Source organism: Myodes glareolus, chromosome 1 (assembly GCF_982192425.1).
Source record: "Myodes glareolus chromosome 1, mMyoGla1.1, whole genome shotgun sequence".
NCBI lineage: Eukaryota > Metazoa > Chordata > Mammalia > Rodentia > Cricetidae > Myodes > Myodes glareolus.
Window position 1 is genome coordinate 111,936,333 of NC_142026.1, and position 17,801 is coordinate 111,954,133.

At 38.5% G+C, this 17,801-nt stretch overlaps 1 protein-coding gene across 5 annotated transcripts in view; it reads left to right on the forward strand.

Moving 5' to 3' along the window:
• The window catches only part of Eya4 (EYA transcriptional coactivator and phosphatase 4), a 253,869-nt gene that overhangs the window by 20,914 nt on the left and 215,154 nt on the right, over positions 1–17,801 (forward strand). For all 5 annotated transcript variants that reach the window (XM_085689272.2, XM_048425350.3, XM_085689250.2 and 2 more), the window contains exon 2: positions 8,421–8,519. In XM_085689272.2, coding sequence (XP_085545398.2) covers positions 8,487–8,519 — 33 coding nt within the window. In that variant the 5' untranslated portion in view covers positions 8,421–8,486. The remainder of the gene's footprint in view (positions 1–8,420; positions 8,520–17,801) is intronic.

Genomic DNA, 17,801 nt, shown 5'->3' on the forward strand with positions numbered 1-17,801 from the left:
ACATACATGCAATGTCAGGATGAAGAAAGCTGAGGCCAAAGGATAGTGAATTGAAGGCCAGCTTGGCTGCAGAGTGAGATCCTGTCTCAAAACACAAGAAGTTTTGTGTGCACGTGTGTGCATACACGTGTGTGTATGTGGTATATGTATGTATATGATCTTCATGTGTACATATGTATGAAGATGTGTGCTCCAGTACACACGTGCCGTTCTTACAAGTAGAAGTCAGAAATCAACCTTGAGTGCTGGCTCTCACTTTCCATCTTGTTTAATAAGAGATACATTTGTTCTTCACCATCACTACACACCCCAGGGTATGCTGGTCAGTGAGATGGGATTTTCCTGTCTCCATTCCCATTTCACCATAGAAACTCCATGCTGTACCCAGATTCACATGAGTTTTGAAGACTGAAGCTCAGATCTTTATGCTTGTTTGGAAAGCACTTTGGTCCTTGAGCCATCTCCCCACCATGCACATGTGTACACAAACACACATGTGCGCGCACACACACACACACACACACATGAGAATGTGTGTGTGTATGATTTTTAAAAGATATACGTATTTTAATCTTATTTATGTGTTTGCCTGTGTGTGTGTATTTATATCATGTACATGCCTGCTTCCCATGGAGGCCATAGAGCACATAAGATCCCCTAGAACTGGAGTTATAGCTTGAACCATACTGAGGACTCGGGGATGCAAACTTTGGTCCTCTTTAAGAGCAGCGAATATTCTTAACCACCAAGCCATCTCTCCAGCTCTTAATGCATGTATTTTAGAGAACATTTTTATGGTTCCTTGCCGAATTTGTGTGTTTGTCTTTAATATGTGGGTTCTTCAGTTTTGTTTCTCTTTCTCCTTTTCCTAACCATGTCAATGATAGTTCTAAGATGCTTTATTGAGCTTACTCTCCAGTTTGAAGTCTTGATTGGCTGCTACTTTATTGCTGCTGCATTTAGTATTTCAGGGGTGCTTTGTTTCCTTGTGTAGTTTATGATTTTTAATAGATTTCTCTTAAAATCCTTTCTTTCCTGTGGATCAGTTTTGATCTTGCTTCCCCACAGTCTTGGGGTCTTAGGCCTCTATGTCAGTCTTGGTTTTGTTTTTCCAGTGTGAGGCTTTCATGCCATGAAGAAAAACTTTAGAATGTACATTTGTGTATGGTTGAGCTTTTGATTTATCTCATTTAATCATTTTCTTTTATTCCTTCCCCAAAGGCTTTGTTGCACGGTCTTCCTCCTTGTTGCATTTGAGGGTGGTCTGAGGTTTTGTAGCCTTTCTGCAGTCAAAAGAGCAAGGGTTTCACACAGTTATTTCATAGCTTCTTGTCTTAGCTGCTTGCTCATCGGCATCAGTGGAGATAATGACTTAGCAAATGCAAATATACACACAGTATGTCCTCTCAGTTCTTAGATGTGACCAGTTAATCATGACTCCTGTAATCTTTGAAAGTCTTATCTGACTTTTCAGTGGTATTCAAGTCCTTTCCGTTCCTATTGATTTCTCTCTCATATCTTCTCTCATGTTGTCTTACTCAGTCTGCTTTCAGCTAATGTTGTCGGGGTTTCTGTCCTGCCTGGTTCCCGCAGTCGTTAAGTCCCAAAGAAATCCCACAGAGGTCTACATTAGTTATAAACTGATTGGCCCATTAGCTCAGGCTCTTTATTAACTCATAACATATATTAGCCCATTATTCTTGTCTATGTTAGCCACTTGACTCAGTACCTTATTCAGCGAGTACCTTATCTTGCTTCTTCTGCAGCTCTGTCAGGACTGCAGACCAAGCTTTCCTCTTCCCAGAATTCTCCTGTTCCTGTTGACATGCCTCTACTTCCTGTCTGGTTCTCCCACTTATACTTTCTGCCTGGCTTATGTCCAATCAGCATTTATTTAAAATATAATTGACAGAATACAGACCATTGTCTCACATGAAGCTAAGGCATCCTTCTGCATTGTCTTGGCTTCTCACCTGCCACACCACAAACCTCCAGATAGTCTTTTAATCCCACACGTTGCTCATCTCACGTTTCAGAAATCTGAGGATGTGTCACTCCCACAATGGTGTCAGATTTCATCTTTTTCTAGGGTTTAAGACAATCAAAATATAATGATAAGTAATCATTTTCTTTCTCTCTCATCCATTCTATTATTGATTGTTTCATTCACAATCTCAACATTATAGAAAAAAATCACATTTTGAATTTATATATAGAATGACAAAGTTAAAAATACTGAGTATTAATGACTTGCCAGAGTTATTTTTCAATTTTTAAAGTTTATTTAAGATTGTTAAGATCGATGACTGTTTACGATGATCTAAATACATTTGTGTAAGACTGGTACAGTGCCTGGAAATACTGGCTGGTATAAGATTTGTAACTGGACAGAATCAGATGTCACTGTGTGTCTTTGAGAAAGTGCATCGATACTGATCTACTGTAAAGAATGTAAAAATGCTCTTATTTAGTATGTGAACAGCAAAATACGAGTAGAGAATTTATTCCAATCCCCGTAGTGATCAAAGTGGTTTATGGTTTTGAAAGAAATTTTCACACAATCCCAAAATACAATGCAAAATAATATTTCTGTCTCAAATATTTTCTCCTCTGCCAGTTTGCAGGAGAGTCAGCTGCATTAATGCAGGATAGATAAAACACTCATCAATATAATTGTTGAATATAGGTGGGGAGAGAGGACTCAGTATGAGAGAAGGGAAGATGATTTGGAGAGTTTGTTCAAGTAAGTGTGAAGACAACATAGATCAAGGATCAAGGATTTTCCTGGATCAAGATTCTCTTTCTGTCTTTGCCTCTGTCTCTTCTTTCTTCTCCTCTTCTCTCTTCCCAGCTCCTGCCCCCCCTTCTCCACTTCTTTTTTCTCTCCCTTCTCTTCATTCCTCTCAATAGAACTCTCCACTTGAGCACAGTCTGCACAGTGTGTCTGTCTCTCACCTGCCATGGGACTCCTTGGACCCAACCAACAAAGGTCTTTCTGGCATAGTATCATAACAATGACCACCACAACCATAATCACCACTACCACTACCACCATCACCAGCACTACCACCACTACCTCTGCTGGCACCGCCACCACTACCACCTCCACCAGCACCACCGCCACCATCTCCACCACCACTATTGTTTAGTGGGACTGGGATTCAAACCCAGCACCTCTGCATATGCTAGACAGGTCTTCTAACCTTGAGCCATGCACCCAGTCCTAACCCCATAATCCCATATTATAAAGCTTTTTGGGTTACACGGCTTATTTTGCAAAGTCCATGTGCTGTCTTTATAAACAGTTCAAAATAGCTCAGCCCGTAGTTTGTAGCCTTGGCTCCATTGAAGGAGCTTGAAGTCAAACAAGGTACTCATTACTATTCACCTAGACTTGTTTCTTGGACACCCCTACTGTTTTTCTTTTTTATGGGCAGAGAACAGAGTCATGTGAACAGCCCCAGTACGTTCATCTTCACCTCTCTGAGCATTTGGCCATGGAACTGCAGCTAGGTGTTCTTTGTGCTGTTGGCTTCCCTCTCAGGCAGGCTGCCCAGGCAGTGGGAGCCAGCCAGTGGCTCACCAGCCTTACGGCCGGCCCATTATTGAAAGGTGGAAGGCCTGTCGGTAACTGGGTGTGCAAAAGTTGGGAAGCAATTTTTTTTTCCAAACAGCTGCTCACAGCTCTAATTCTCAATAATGGGGTGAAAATATAAATTCTTAGACGATCTTCCTACTTGTGGTTTTACGCGAAGCAACTTGAACAATAAAGGCAATTTAATTGAAGATTGTGAGGACAGTTAATGGAACCCTTGGAAGAGTGAGAATCAGGTCCAATAACAGCCAGTTGGTCAAGGTGCCAGGAGCTTCTCTCACGCTTCTCTCTTGTTCTTCTTTCTGGTTGAACGTTTTCTGTCTCTCCCTTTGAATAAGTTTCCCCAAGTAGCTGTAAAAAAACTTCCCATGTTCTACATTTGCCACTGAAGGAAGACTAGCTTCATATTTTTCAAGGCTCAAGTTCTAAACAAGGTGCATCATTAGAGAGAACTTATTTGATACAACAGGATAAGCCCTGGGGAAATTCTTTGGTGGCTTAAGTTGAATATAGACCCGTGTAAGGAGCATATAGTATATGTATATAATACACTTCTGTGTGAGTGGGTCTTAATTACGGTTTTATTTTATTCATTTGAGACAATTTTTTTCTGGCCTCAAATTTGCAGTCCTCCTGCCTCAGCTTGCTTGGTGCTGAGGTTGGAGGTATGTATCATCATTTCTGGTTACAGACTTTATTTTTTTCCTCAAAATATGTTTCTGAACATTTACTTGGAGTTTGAAAATCTGAATGCCCATCCACAGATAAACTGTCTTGATGTCATAAAATAATTTAGGACTGTCTTCCCTTGACGCAGACAACTGTCTTAAGTGAAAACATCCTACCTACATCATTGGGGGCTGGATGTGTGCAAGATGATGTACCATCCAAGCATTTAATTCCACCTCCCGGTGTCTGAACACAGCTGGAGCAAAAGCTTGTGTAGTCTGTGGTCTAAATCTTTTCCTGAAGTTTCACTAGGAGTGGACATGGGTAAGGAAACAGATGATCCCTTCTTTGCCCTCTTGTTTTTTCTACAGTGAGAAATGCATAGAGTTTCATCTGTATTTGCATTCTCCTAGCTACTCTAGTTATAGCTCCAGACTTTGGTTTTAGACCAAGGTCTCCAGGGAGCCACTGTCCAGGACCCCTGGTAATCCTTTGAAGGATCTTTTGGCAGAATTATCCTTAAAGACAGAGACCGGTACTGATGCAAATCAGAGCGATGAAAGGATGCCTGGGTTTTCTGGAGGATGGAGTAAAGTTCTAAAGACATTTTAAAGAGTCAAAGCAGACACATAGTGTAAAACTTTATCAGTCTGCCTGTGTGTGTAACATGTGATGTCAGGATACAGGAGTGAAGGACAAAACTGATGCTCCTATCCAGGTAAATGCCTATGATGCTTCATCTCTTTCCTTGACTCAGAGGAGAGCAGGCAACGTGCGACTTGAGCAGACTCTAGAATATAGTTTAATTGTTGATTGTTGGTGATTCCTTGAATGAGAAAAGGACTATGTAGGAAGTCAGTGACAGAGCCCAGGTGTCGGGCTTCAATGCGGGCAAAAGGCATTGCCACCTGTGTGCACAGTCTAGAGGTGTAGTGTTCCCTGTGTGCACAGTCTAGTGGTGTAGTGTTCCCTGTGTGCACAGTCTAGCGGTGTAGTGTTCCCTGTGTGCACAGTCTAGAGGTGTAGTGCTCCCTGTGTGCACAGTCTAGAGGTGTAGTGTTCCCTGTGTGCACAGTCTAGAGGTGTAGTGCTCCCTGTGTGCACAGTCTAGAGGTGTAGTGTTCCCTGTGTGCACAGTCTAGAGGTGTAGTGTTCCCTGTGTGCACAGTCTAGCGGTGTAGTGTTCCCTGTGTGCAGTTCCTGTTCTTGGATCCTGTCATCCCATGTGGAGATGAAGCCCATGCTCTTCATATTGATGTTTCTTCTAACTGGACAACTTCATTTTTAATGAAAGTTTGTTAGTGAGACAGATTAGGAAAATCTTTATTTATTCAATAGAGCTGAAGAGTCCTTGATCCCGACTACCTGGGCCAGCCCACATTGTCTCAAATATTTCTAAAAATTCTTAATGTTATATATACATATAAATACGTATCAGATTATGCGTTTGAATTAGAAGGATTACTAATTTTTTACTGCAATTTTTAAGACCTATGAATATATAGCTTTCTTCTACATAAGAGGCAGCATATGGGATTTGATTGCTTGTCTATATCTCTTGAAAATATAACTACAGGAGAAATAGCCCCAGAATGGGTGAGGCTCCTGCTATTCCTGTCTAAAATTTAGCTTTCTGGAGGAGGGGCCTAGGATAGAGCAGGCATCTAGATTCTCACCTCATAAAACGGCATGAGGTTACTGTTAGCCCTTAATTTTTTAATCTTTATTATAAGGTTAATTCTTTTCTTACTTGATTCTAGGAGTGTTCTCATCTTTTTCTCGTATACAACCGTTGGTAAATTATGACGTAAAATCATACTATGTTTGCAATTAGCCAAGGGACTTTAGTGTGGTTAAATAATATAAAATCACTGGGCTCATAATATTTTAGGACCTGAGTGAGTTTGGCAAAGAAAAAAAATGTTAGCATTAAACCTCAAGCAAAGAAACAATTAATCTAAATTTCAAGGAAATAAAAAGCAAGGCATTATGTTGTGACATGAAACATTGACAAGAATAACTTCCCAACTAAGTACTAAGTAGATTTTAAACTGGTGGTTAGCCAAAAAAAAAGAGGTGAGGGGGGAGCTTATGTTTAATTCCCTTAGGTGCCAGCGTGTGTCCTGATGTCTTAGCTTTAATTTTGTTCAAGATGTTGAGAGCACCTGATATAGTGGTCCTCTGAAAGATCATTTCATCTTCCCCAATAACCAATATCTGCAGTTTCTTCTGCATGAAGTTATTCTGGATATATAATATTCAAGCATTGTGATCACATATTTAAAGTAATTTCATTGTGCTAACTGAATATGTCAATTTTTGGGCCTAAAAGATTTGCCTAAGTCCTAAGCCTGAAACCTGTGAATGCTACATTATTTAGAGTTAGGGTCTTTGTAGATTTAGGCAGGTGAAGATGCACTCTTACATTATTCAGATGGGCCCTGAGCCTGTGACTGCTGTGCTTATAGAGGAAAACTTAGAGACACATGCGCATGCATGCACACATACATACACACACACGCACACACGCATACCCCATTGGAAGAAAACGACAAGGAGAATGAGAATGCCGTGTGGTAATGAGGTAGACCCTGGATTGATGCATCTGTAATCCACAGAATTCCAAGAACTGTTGTAACCACCAGAAGCCGAGGTGGAGGGGGGCAGGAAGGCTGTGCTTTGTTTTTCTACAGTCTCCAGAGGAAACATAGGTCTGCTAGAGTCTTGGTTTAGGCCTTTTGGTTCATAGAATGCTTCAGAATAAATGGCTGCTCTGCGTTACCCAACTCATGGTTCTTGGCTACTACAGTCTTGGAAATCTGACACAACAGATTAGTTTGAAAATAAATGAGCTTACCTGGCATCAATAACTTTCCTAGGAGGGAATTATTGGCTAATTTTCAATACGGAGTTTTGTGACTAGTTAAAGCATTCCACTTAGTAGTGTTTCTGCATTTTTCTTTTATTGTCCTAACATAAAGCAAGATGCCCAGAAAACTGGAGTAGAACAGGCTCCTCCTCAAAGAGCCCTGTGTGTGAGACTAAGCTCTCAACATCAGCTGTTTCCTCCCATTGTTGGCATCACCACATGTCTCCTGAGGGCTGCTTTGTCACTGACCTAGTCAACATGTGAAACACTGAGCTAGATGCTGTGGACAACTCACAGAAGGACCAGCGCTGTCTTCCCTTATAGGCAGTATTCTGGCATCTAAACTTAATGCCGCTAGGATAAGTCATGAAGGCCTTGGGGAATCTATTTGTAAAACTCAGTTTTCACTGTGTTAAATTGATCTTATAAAACCATTTAGTGTTTTTTTTTAAACATTACTTGGCCTTGCATACTCATTTGTCAGAAGAAAGATGAGAATTTAAGGGAGCATTGGCTTTTTTGGTATTGTCTTATATTGCTACTATTATAAAATCTTCCTGTATTTGGGGTCTAAAATTATATGTCTGCTTGGCTGGGGAAAAAGTATCATATTGTGTGAAATAAAGATGATTAAAAGATTAATTATCTTTTGAGTAATTATCTGATTGTGTCACTGTAGTTTATACAGAACGTCTCTTCCTACTTATCTGTCTTAAAGTAATTATTTTTTCCATCTCTTAAAAACATAGAATTTAGTATATTATTTTGAAACATAGTATCTTTTGCTGCTCTTCGGGTCAAACCTTGGACCTTGCAACTGTACCATCAAGTTTTGTCATCGGCCCCCAAATCAGATCTTTAGAAAAGAAAGTGACCATCTGATAATGTAGACACATTTTCTCATTCTAAAAACAACAATACTAAAACACATTGTGTTTTCTCAGTTTATATTATACAGTAGTGATTAATGCGGTTCCCATTTCTTTGTCTAATCAAAATGGCATATAATTGTTTTTACAACCTGTATCGCCAAAGTTGTCAGATATTTCCCTTTAACCGAACGATGACTGAGAAGCCGTATACCAGTTCTGCCATGATATTATTTACAAGATCATTATTTATGCAAGATATGGAAATAAAATTAGCAACTCATTTCTTTCATCAGAGGTTTCCCTATATCCTGCATACTGCCAACTATCTTGCTAAATCTTTATGTGCTTGTGATGGATCTTCCAATGAATAAAAATGAACTTTGCCTTTTCTATTTCCACCTCTTCTTTGTTTTAGATCTTCAACTTTGAATTAAAGGAAGCTGCTTCTACGTGGGCGTGGCTAGAGCAGTGAGAGAACCACATGGACGACACCCAGGACCTAAATGAGCAATCAGTAAGTCTTACTTTAACCTCAGTTCTGCTCGAAAGCCAGATGGGAACACTACCCTCAAAATACTTTTAGGCATGAATCTACTGTCTGCAGTAAGGTTTGGGGTTGAATATGCTGTGTTGATTTTTGAATTCTCTTATAAGGCCATAAAGCAGGCCTTTGGCAATGTGTGCTGTTCCTGCTTAATGGTGATGTCACATCTTGATGTCTCCCTTGATGCTCCACTTGGAGAGTCTGAGGCTGGAAGACAAGGGTGTTGAAATCATACTGTGTGTTTAGACAGTCTGAACAATTTTATGCACTTCCTTTGTTACGCTCTCTTCCAAAACTGCTGGATAGTTTATATGTTGTTGGCTATTGGGAGCATAAGAGGAAAGAAGATATTATTAGCATGCCAATTGCTCATCTCATGGATGAAAACCACAGTTCTCAAGGGCTTTCCTTATTTTACTAGATTTATCAGGATCAAGAATGTGGCAGCGTGGTAACAATCCTATTAAGATTCTGTCTTCCTGTAGGGAGATACTTAATCTGGTTTCTCCTCTTGCCTTATTAGTAGGGTCTCAAGTGACAGTAATTCTTTATTGTGTGCCACTAGGGGCAGAGACTGCTGGGCATTGCCACCCTAGTCGTTCTGCACACAGGCAACTAGTGAGGTCACAGGGAAGAAGAAGACATGGATAACGCCAAGAATGTGTTCCACATGCGGAGCTATTCCTCCTCAACTTGTACGATCATGTTTGACCTTAAAGTCAAAGGTTTCCCAGGGACAACGGAGGATAAGATGCTTGCGTATAACAGTGTAGCAATAGAAATGGTGCGTGCAGTTTCAGTTCAAAATAAATAGCAATGTGTGTTTTTGTAGAAACTGCTGTTCTAAAATGATATAATTTGTTTTCTAGAAGAAAAGTAAAAATACACGTATATGTATGCTTTAAATTTTATTTCTTGACATTGCCTAAGTGTGATTTCATTATATGATGATAGCACTGCTCATTTCCTATAGCACCATAAGAAACACATGAAGAGCAATCCCAAGGCTGTGAAACTTAGAATCAGGCAATAAGACATGAGAGCCTTGAAACTGTCTGATTTCTTAGAGAAAACTGGCAGCGACAGTCAAGGGCTTTCAACCAATCTCCAAAGTACTGTTATTGAATCTAAATATGTATGGCTAGAACTCTATCTAGCAAGTGGATTATGGTCCTCATGATGACTGTCTCTCTCCCACATGCCTTTGTATGTTTGTAGCTCTTGCTGGGTTCAAGTTTCTGTGAGAGTGATCATGAGCCTGGAGGTCAACAGCGAATGATGCTGTCGCCTGAGAGAAGTGATATGTACTTGTTTCAATGTTCTGAGACCCACTTGAACATGAGTGTGTGCGTGTGTGTGTGCACGTGCACGCATGTGTGTTAGGTATTCACATACTTTTAGAGAGTGAGGAGTTGGAATTTGCAGGGGACCCAAAGGTATTAAAAAGAGTAGAGTCTGAGAGAAGATGGCTCATTCAACAGTTACTTTAGGGAAGATTTACACATTATGAATTGTGTTTATAATATTACAGGTTTCCTTTCAGTGATATTTCTGGGTTGCACTTTTTTAACTATTTTTTCCAAGTTCTCAGTAATGTTACTGTGCAGCGAGGTGTAAGAATCAAATATCTAGCGTGATCTCTGTAGCTTCTGGCGTGATTCTATTTTCTATGCATAAACTTTGCACACAGAGACCAGTCTGTTCATTCTAAAGGTGTGCAGATGGATACTGAGAAGTGGTAATGAATTCTCATGTTGTTGTGGCTGGATGCTGCAAATTGGAAACTTCTAGGTGATCTTTTGACTCCAAGTCCATAACTTTCTTCCTCATTCCACTATGTCTGACAAAGGGACAGTTAGTCTTATGTCATCCACCATTATTCACAAGTCAAAAAATCTAAGATTATATCCTTTACAATAAAATAACTTATATTTGAATTGTCATTAAATAACTTTAAATCTTGTGCAATGTATTGATTCCATAAAACTTTTCTGAAAAGTGTAGCATTTATTAAAATATAGAATAAGTGTGATGGAATTGCATTTCATAAGATGAGAATTTTGAGGATGGATATGATAGCAAGTGTGATTTACGATGCTCTATCCAGCACTTTCCATACATTCTTCTTGATCTTCACCATATCCCTGCAATATAAATCTAAAGGGTACCATTTCACGGATGAAAACATTGCTCAGTGTTAAGGTCAAATTGTAGTTATGGACCAGAGATTAGAACTGAACATACTTTCATCTTGCTCTAAAATCTGTAATGGATTTTTCATAATACAACATAGTATTGGTAGGTAAAGCCTTGAATTGTAAATACATTATAACATGGAGAAATTATGTAGACCCATCCTTATCTGCAGAGGATGATATCCTTATCATCTGGAGGATGATAAAAACATGTAGCATGATATACTATTGTATGCTTCATTAAGTATTCATTAAGATTAATACCTGTTATAAATAACTTGAGGGCCCTGGGAGATGGCTCAATCAGTAAAACATCCGCTGCCCAAATATGAGTACCTGGGTTCAGATTCCTAGCACACATATGGAACGCTCAGTGTGGTAACAAGTATTTATAATTCCACTGTTAAGGATGTAGAGACAGGCCGATCCATGGAGCACACTGGCCAGCTAGTCTAGTCATTTAGTAAGCTCTCTATTGTCTATTGTCTGAGAGACTGTCTCCAAAAACTGGTGGAGAAAAATAGAGTAAGACATCCATTGACACCAACTTTGTACTCTTAGGCATATTCACTTACATACAGATGCACATGCATGCATACACACAAGCATGCACATCCACATACATTATATGTGCTCCCCCACTCCTTGTGACCTTGAATAGGAAATCTTCAGTGAATTCTTTCTTTCGTGACCAACCAGCTCTTTCCTGGACCCTCCTCCCTAGAGGTTTACAGATCCACAAGAGCAGCAGATTAAAACTGACCACACCAGCTCTCCTGTCCCTCCGTTTCCTCCTTCTCTACTCTAATGCATTATCAGCAACTTCTGTGCATGCATTCATTATCACCCTCTCAACAGCTAAAGTAAAGCAGCAACAACAGTCAGATAATCATCCTTCTGTTGCTCCATCCTAACTCCTGTCCATTCCTGACTGTTTTCCTCACTTGATGCACTTCTCCATGCTTCAGTTACCTAACTTTGGGCTTTTATTTTAGCTCTTGACTACCTTGTCCTAATTCCAGGTACATCTCTTTCCAAAATACATGCCTGATCACTCTATTGCTCTCAATCTTATCTGGCAAAAGCTCTTTCTTGTCCTGTAGAGTGAGGGTCATGTACACACCAGCCTAAAAGATTAAATACTAATGATTTCCTTAGTCTCATTTCTAGTTTCTGTTGACTTCCAGAATCTCCCAGATCTGTGGTCTCTACTCATCTGTAAGCGTGATATAGCCCCTTCTCAGCTAGACTACTCTGATGTTCTTAGGGACCCACCAAGAGCTCACTAACTCTAAGAAACACGCTCAAGCTCCGTCTTATTTCTCTACTGCACCAGCAACATAGAGTCAGCCATGCTGGGGAGGCCATGTTGGGTTGACCACGTGGATCAGTCATAGTTGTAACAGGTGCCTCCATAGATTGCTGTGCATTTCGCCCCTAAGAACTGAAACCTAATCTTCTTACTTGTTTGTCTAACTTCTGGATTATAAACTACTGAAGACCAATGGCAAGTCCTGCCAGTCTTGAACTGTCTGTCACAATTCTTGCGGGTATTCATATTTTTTCTCTTAATATACTTATATGTTTTTTGATGAGACATGTCAGTGAATGGTCTGACAAGTTTCAGAAAGCCAAGATATTTTTCTCGGGATACAATTTGACTTGTGAATTTGCATTTGACTTGCATTTGAGAAGAACTCCATAGAGAATCTAGTAACAGTTTACCTGTTTATCATCAAAACACTGCTTGTTCTTAAGCCTTCTTTTATGTTGTTTTGCATTGTATTTGACTTTTATTTTGCAGTCTGACTAACAGCATCTTGAAAGTTTTAGGGCAATTAGAAATAAGACTTAACTTTCCTAAAAAGAAAAAAATTTAAAATTTTTAAAATTTTGTCATTAGTTTCTATTCCAGGGTTGCTTTTTAGAAGTTTAGGTAACTTTTGCTACTGTTATTTCTGATTTTAAAAATGTTACTCTTTTTGTTTCACTTGTCTCTTTAAAATTCCTTTTTTTCTGTGTATCAATGTTTTGATTAAATTGTATATCTGTGCACATACACACATATATGTACATGCCAGGCTCTCTGAAAGAGACCAGAAGAGAGCATTGGATTCCTTGAAACTGGAGCTACAGATAGTTTTAAGCTGCCTTGTGAGTGCTGGGAATTGAACCTTGAACCTCCGTAAGAACAGTAATTGCTCTTAACCACTGAGCCATCTCTCTAGCCTCTAAAATCTTCATTCTTGATAACTGAGAAGACTATGACTTTAGATCATACTTACCAATTCATCCCTTGATATTGTGAACTATATCATATTCCTGGAATTCAGATAAAGAATAGACAGCTTGTAGTATTTTTATAATGCTTGTAAATTCCTTATAGATCCTATATAAGATGTATAAAAGTTCTATTTTGTGGAATGGGATATTGCTGCAGATCTTTTGCCTTTTGTCTCTCTAGTCTTTCAAACTAATGTGATGATGTCTGGTCTAAATTTATGATCAAGTTAGATGACCTGAAAATAAAAAACTTATTAATTTAAAGTAATATGTGTTATATCATGATTTTAAGTATTATAGGTGATACAATAAAATATTAGTAGATACTGATGAAATAAAAGGAATAAATTATAGTCATGGTAGAATTACCTTCTTTAAATGTTGTATATCAAAAGCCTGAACATTCCTATCTATTTCAACATTGTCACTAATCCAGTCTTCTTACTTGTCAGTACAATATTTTATTATTATTTTCATAATTTTTTAGAATTATAGCTTAATATATCAAAATTATTTTGCAAATATCAAACTGGAAATCATAAGGAAATTTTAACTGTATGACATTTCCCCAAATTTGGAGTACCACTATTAGGTTTTACTTCTAATAATGTGTACTTAGGACCATAATGTGGGATTTCCCTTTGTATGCTGTGATTACTATTAATTAATAAAGAAACTGCTTTAGACCTATAGCAAGGCAGAACAGAGGTGGGTGGGTAAACTAAACTGAATGCTGGGAGAAAGAAGGCAGAGTCAGGAGACACAATGGAGCTGCCAGAGGGGAAAGATGCAAGCTGTCAGTTGGAACCTTGCCGGTAGGCCACAAGCCTCATGGTAAAATATAAAATAATAGAAATGGATTATTTAATATGTAAGAGCTTCCTAGGAATATACTATAGTCATTGACCAACCAGTGTTTTAAATAATATAGTTTCTGTATTATTATTATTATTATTATTATTATTATCATGGTCTGCGCAGCTAGGAGCGAACAATCATCCCTTCATCAACAGAACCAGACTTAGAGAAGTTTAGTCTGGAGGGAAGAAGAAGGAGTAAGAGTTTCGAATTTACTGCTTCCATGTTGGATAGCTGTCAGGCTCTCAGAGAAGTTCTATTTTACAAGATGGAGACAGATAAGAGCGAGGATATCTTCGAATGCCCAAAGTCTCTTACTTGGACATATAGTTTCCATATTATATCATGTTGGCCCAGTAATTGTGTCTCATGAATGAAATGAAAATAATTGTTGACAATGAAAATATAGTGGGTTTCTTCTCTGCTTTGCTAAGGAAGACTTGGGCAAAGTGAATACAACGTAACTTCAGCAAGTGGAAACTTCACTGACGAAAAGAGCTGCCACTGATGGCACCATCCGGAAAGCTTTATGTGACTTCTCGTTGGTAGTCCCTGTGCTAAACTCTGTCATAGCCCCAGTCTGAAGAGAACTCGCTGAAACTGAGCTTAGATATTTACTGGAGGTTGGTGACTGATGGAAAGCTATCTTAATGGACTGTCAACTGAAAGTCTTATGCCCAAATTGAGACTTCTTTGATCAACTTAAATCATGTTCAGATATGTCAGTACTTTGAAGTATGTATTAAAAAATCAAATTGATTATAGTTTTATTAAATGTCAATCAACTGTATTAAGTATGATCTTTTTTCTTTTGGTGAAAAGTGTAAATTATTCCACCATAATTGTGAACCAGCTGCATAGTCTTTTTTGGTAAATTCATTAATGAGCAGTTTTATGACTGCAAAATGTATGAAATTAAATAAAATTCAACAGTCTCCATAAATAAATATTCATGGACCACAGGTTGATGTCTAGGAAACATGCCCAATTATAAATTAAAAGATAAGACGACAGAATTTCTATCCTGCTGCATGGTTTAGTTTAGTTTATGATGATATGATATTGCATCCGTGTCTATTCTTCAGTTGAATTGTACAATTACTATTAATTTATTAACTGATTATTTTTGGAGCACTGCTGTATTTGAAGTATGTTTTAAAAGTACTTGGTAAACAAATTCAGAAAACATTGTTGTTCTTGCAATTTATATTATATAGTAGGGAAAAGTATTTAAACAAACTATGCAGAAAGTAATAATGCAAAGAAAGAAAACAAATTATGTCCAGAAGGAAGGTAGGAAATGGTTAAAGGGTGAGTTGCATAGGGGAAGGACAGTTGTAGTTTTGGGGAGAGAATCAGAAAGGCCTAACAAGGCAGAAGTCATCCAAAGAACCAAGGGAAGTCAAGGGACTAGTTCTGTGAACACCTGGGGCAAGGGGTTTGCGCTAGAGGGATCAGCAAGAGAAAAATCTTTAGGGTGATTGATGCCTGGTACTTTCGAGGAAGGGCAAGGACACTAGTGCTGTTGGGGTGATAGAAATGGGCAAAGATGAGGCCACAGAGATTATCTACCTGGGAGTGTGTAGATGTATCCTGGTCATTTTATGAAGTTTAGCATTTTCTTAGTGGCATCTAAAATGGTGGAGAGATCTTGAACTCAGCTATATTTAAGAAGCTCTTGAGAAATGGAAAAAAAGGAATATAATGTAATCTGTTGAAAAAGTATACACCAAGGAGAGTAATTCTCTGATAAAACAAGCTGATGTTCTTTGAGAAGCACCATGCCAAGTGCCTTGAATGCCATGCTATGGCATGACTTTTTAAAAGGTGACTCTGGCTTTCAACTCAAAACGGATTGATGAGGATAGAACTGTTTGATAAAGTAGAGGTGGTGAGAAGTGTTGGGTTCAGACACTGTTTTAAGACAAGAAAAAGATGACTTGATGTACTGGATGTATGCTGTTAGAAAAAGAACAGTCACAGATGGTTTCTACTCTGTGTTTTGAGTACTAGGAGGGATAAGATTGACATTGACTCTGATGGGATGTCTTGAAAGGACTATACTAGGGTGGATATTGGGAGCTGCATTTTAAACACTATGGCAGAAACAATGCTGTTTTCCCTAACCTTGTTCTACAATCTGCTTTTCTCATGTATCATTCTGTACTTAGCAGTCTTCTTCCACATGGACCAGTCCATGAAACACGTTCTAGTCTGAAATATGAAGGCATGAGATATAGGTATCATTCCCAGACTGAGACGGTTAAAGTTTGTGCATATTTCTTTGGTTCATCTATTTCCCTAGGATGATGAATGAGGAAGAATCTTTATCTCTGAGGCACTGTATGGGGCACAGATTTTCTTGAAACTAATAGGGGCATGTGAAATTCAGCCTGCTGTTAGCCACTAGGAAGAAATGTTGGTGACTCAGATATCACCATCTGGAACTGGACATAGAGAATTGGGGACTTCAGAGTATCGGGGGAGTTAAAGGAAGAAAATTAATGAAAACAACTTAGACAAAAGAGTTGAGACTAAATAGAGAAAAGCTAAAAGCATGAAATCATTGGCTACTTCAAATTTATGGACCACAAAGATAGTCTCTATAAGATATAAAGTAACTGCTTCTACCTGCTGTCCTGACCATAAGACTGAATTGTTCCATGATTATATATTTCCACATGTAGTCAACTTTTGTTCGTTGTGCTTCCTTCCAAAATTTCCAACAATCACATACCCAGGTTTTGGTTACCGGGTTCATCTATATCTTAGAGTAGAAAGGACCAGCCTACATTTATGAACAGGTACTGGTACATCATTCAGTTCACGATTTCCAACTAAGTTACCAAAACCATCAAATATTTAAAACGAAGTGTTTCTTAGCAAAGAGTTATCATTACTCATTACTACACTTGTAGATGTAATATATAGGCATTCTATCTTGGCAAAAGAATTGACCACAGCAGCATGTGTCTTATCCTCAACATTATTCATATTTGAGTTGGTTAACTCTGCTGTGGGGTGGCAGTGGAGGAACTGTCCTGTGCAAGGCATAATACTTCGCAGCATCTCTGATATATACCCACTAGATGTCAGTAGCAGCCCCTTCCTTTTTTGTAACAATAAAAAAGAAAATCTTGAGACATTATAAAACGTCTTCTGCAAAGAGAGTGGGTATTAAGGATTACAATCTGCAGCACTCCTGACTTCAGGGAGTTACTTATTTATAATCTTGACTATACTACCTAAAAATATGTAAGTTAGATTCCTTGAATTTTTAGTATGATATGCTATAAAACATCATTGAAGGAGCTAGGATGGAGAGACACAAATCATAAGACAGGGTATAAGAAAGAAAACAAAGTAATATCGCAATTGTAATGGACTAGAGCCCACATCACCATCCAATCATCAGGAAAAGCTTCCTCAAGAACAGATTCAATCATACCTTCAATGGCACTTCAAGTGGTGGGATATATTATCTTAGACACAATACATCCTTTCCTGGGAAGCATAAACTTAAATATATCTCAGAGGTACAAAACAGAAGGGGGCATGGTTTGCTTATAAGCCCAGGATTGCCTGGAATTTCCAAATTAGAAGTGTTTGGAGTATGAAGATGTGGGGAATGAGTGAGAAGCTGAGAACTGACTGAAAAGAACTTTAAAGTCAAACTGATGTAGTCCTGCTCATGGGGAGCCAGCATGATGTTATTACCATGCAACATACAGAGTTCTATTAGATAATGTTACCCTTCTGTCTCCGAAATTCCAACTCAGACGTAATCCCAATAGTTTTGAGAAAGAACGCATCCAGTTAAAATAGTATTTTAGGAAATTTCACTTGTTTGGAATGTTAATGAAGAATGAAAAGTCTTCATTTTAGAGATGCTTCTGTGATGAAATCAAGTCTAGGA